This window comes from Morone saxatilis, unplaced genomic scaffold (genome assembly GCF_004916995.1).
Source record: "Morone saxatilis isolate NCDOM2014 unplaced genomic scaffold, NCSU_SB_2.0 Contig1, whole genome shotgun sequence".
Classification (NCBI taxonomy): Eukaryota; Metazoa; Chordata; class Actinopteri; family Moronidae; genus Morone; species Morone saxatilis.
Genome location: NW_023339651.1, coordinates 7,911,964 through 7,913,552, shown reverse-complemented (window position 1 = coordinate 7,913,552; position 1,589 = coordinate 7,911,964). Strand labels below are relative to the sequence as shown.

The window sequence follows — 1,589 nt, the reverse complement described above, 5'->3', positions numbered from 1 at the left end:
AAGAGGCATTATACCTTTTTCTCCAATTCCTCTTTGCTGAAACCCAAAAGTCTGAGGAATTTAATGCGGGCTTCATCCTCAAAATTAACCTATAAACAGAGAAGTGAATTAGCTCAAAATGACACACTGACTGTCAGAGCTGATGTTATGTCTTAATATCAAGAGGACGTGAGGGCCCACCAGAAGGAACTTCCATATGTCCTGCTCAGCATCTGATTTGGCGTTCTGAATCTTGGCCTGGCAGTAGTTGTTGAAGGAGCCTGACTGCAGCGCTGCCTGCAGCTCCCGGGAGCGCTGGAGGAACTCTGTCTCCGTGGTAACCTGGCTCACAAACACTTGTCTGGGGACGGGCTGGGGGCTCTGCACAGGAGGCAGCTTAGGATTCCCAAAGGTTATCAGCTTTCCACCAAACTGAGGGAAAGAAAACACAGATCAGTTATAAAAGAGATTACTTTGAAAATGTTAGTGCTTTTTCCATTAATATGAAGCTTATAACATATTTTAATGTTGCACTTACAGCAAAGGAAGCTCCTACTGGTCTGCGCACCCACTTAGGTGGCTTCTTCAGAGGGGGAACTATGGTGTCCTGCACTGTAGGCTGAGGAACCTGTAGGGGAGGCAGCACCTGCCCTGTACCAAAGGGATCCATTGCATCAAATGAGGAGGATATCTGGCAAATAAAATATTAAATGTTATAACAAGCACAAGTCTTTGGGGTAGAGCTGAAACAATTAGTCAATTAGTTAATCAACTAAATTAATCTGCAACTATTTTGATAATAGATTAATTGGTTAAAAACAAATCTATCCTTCAAATTCAAAGTTATATTCACTACATGCAGGTAGACAAAGTAGTCTCCCTAAGTATCATTAGTCGATGTCAAATCCTGTCACACCAGCACCATCTTGTGGACAAACAATGCAGCTCAGCAGACTACAGTAAATACATCACAAGAATAGCTGCTACCTTATCAGCTGCACTTTGCTGCTGAGCCTTCAAGCTCCCCCCCATCACGGAGTACACAGTGATTCTCCCATCAAATGAGGCAGCTGAAAGGAGGGCTGGGTTCCTCGGGCACCACTTGATATCAAAACACCACTGGTTCGTTGTTGGAAGCTCATAAATGACCTAAAATGAAGGTAATGACACTTGTGAGGCTCCATAGCATTGTCATTAAGTCATAATAATGAGGTGAGGTATAACAGGTATAACATAGAAGCAGCAATTCATGTCATATACCTCTCCAGTGTTTGGATTCCAGCAGAGGATGCGGTTGTCTTTAGCACTACTCAGCAGGAGCTCAGGGTCAGCTTGGCTCCAGGATATGGACAGAATTCCCCTGTAAGAAAATACCAACAAAAAGGTACATACAGTATATTCTGATGACCAAAAAAGAGAAATGAGCATGACACACAAACTGTTAAAGCCTCACCTTGTGTGGTTCTCAAAGACTTTAAGGGGTGAGGTGGCAAAACGGAGGTCCCACATCTGGATGACTGGCAGTCGGTCATCTTCAGAAGCCAACACCAACTGGGTGGCCACATCAGGGTGCCAGAGCATTCCTGAACAGTGCATCTGAAATTGCAAAA

At 44.1% G+C, this 1,589-nt stretch overlaps 1 protein-coding gene across 2 annotated transcripts in view; it reads right to left on the bottom strand.

Annotated features, from left to right (window-relative positions):
- Positions 1-1,589, bottom strand: part of sec31b (SEC31 homolog B, COPII coat complex component) — an 11,048-nt gene that overhangs the window by 6,532 nt on the left and 2,927 nt on the right. For both annotated transcript variants that reach the window (XM_035661148.1, XM_035661156.1), the window contains exons 6-11: positions 1,433-1,575; positions 1,240-1,339; positions 967-1,128; positions 518-670; positions 181-411; positions 15-89 (exon numbers count right to left, since the gene is read on the bottom strand). In XM_035661148.1, the coding sequence (XP_035517041.1) occupies positions 15-89; positions 181-411; positions 518-670; positions 967-1,128; positions 1,240-1,339; positions 1,433-1,575 (864 nt within the window). The remainder of the gene's footprint in view (positions 1-14; positions 90-180; positions 412-517; positions 671-966; positions 1,129-1,239; positions 1,340-1,432; positions 1,576-1,589) is intronic.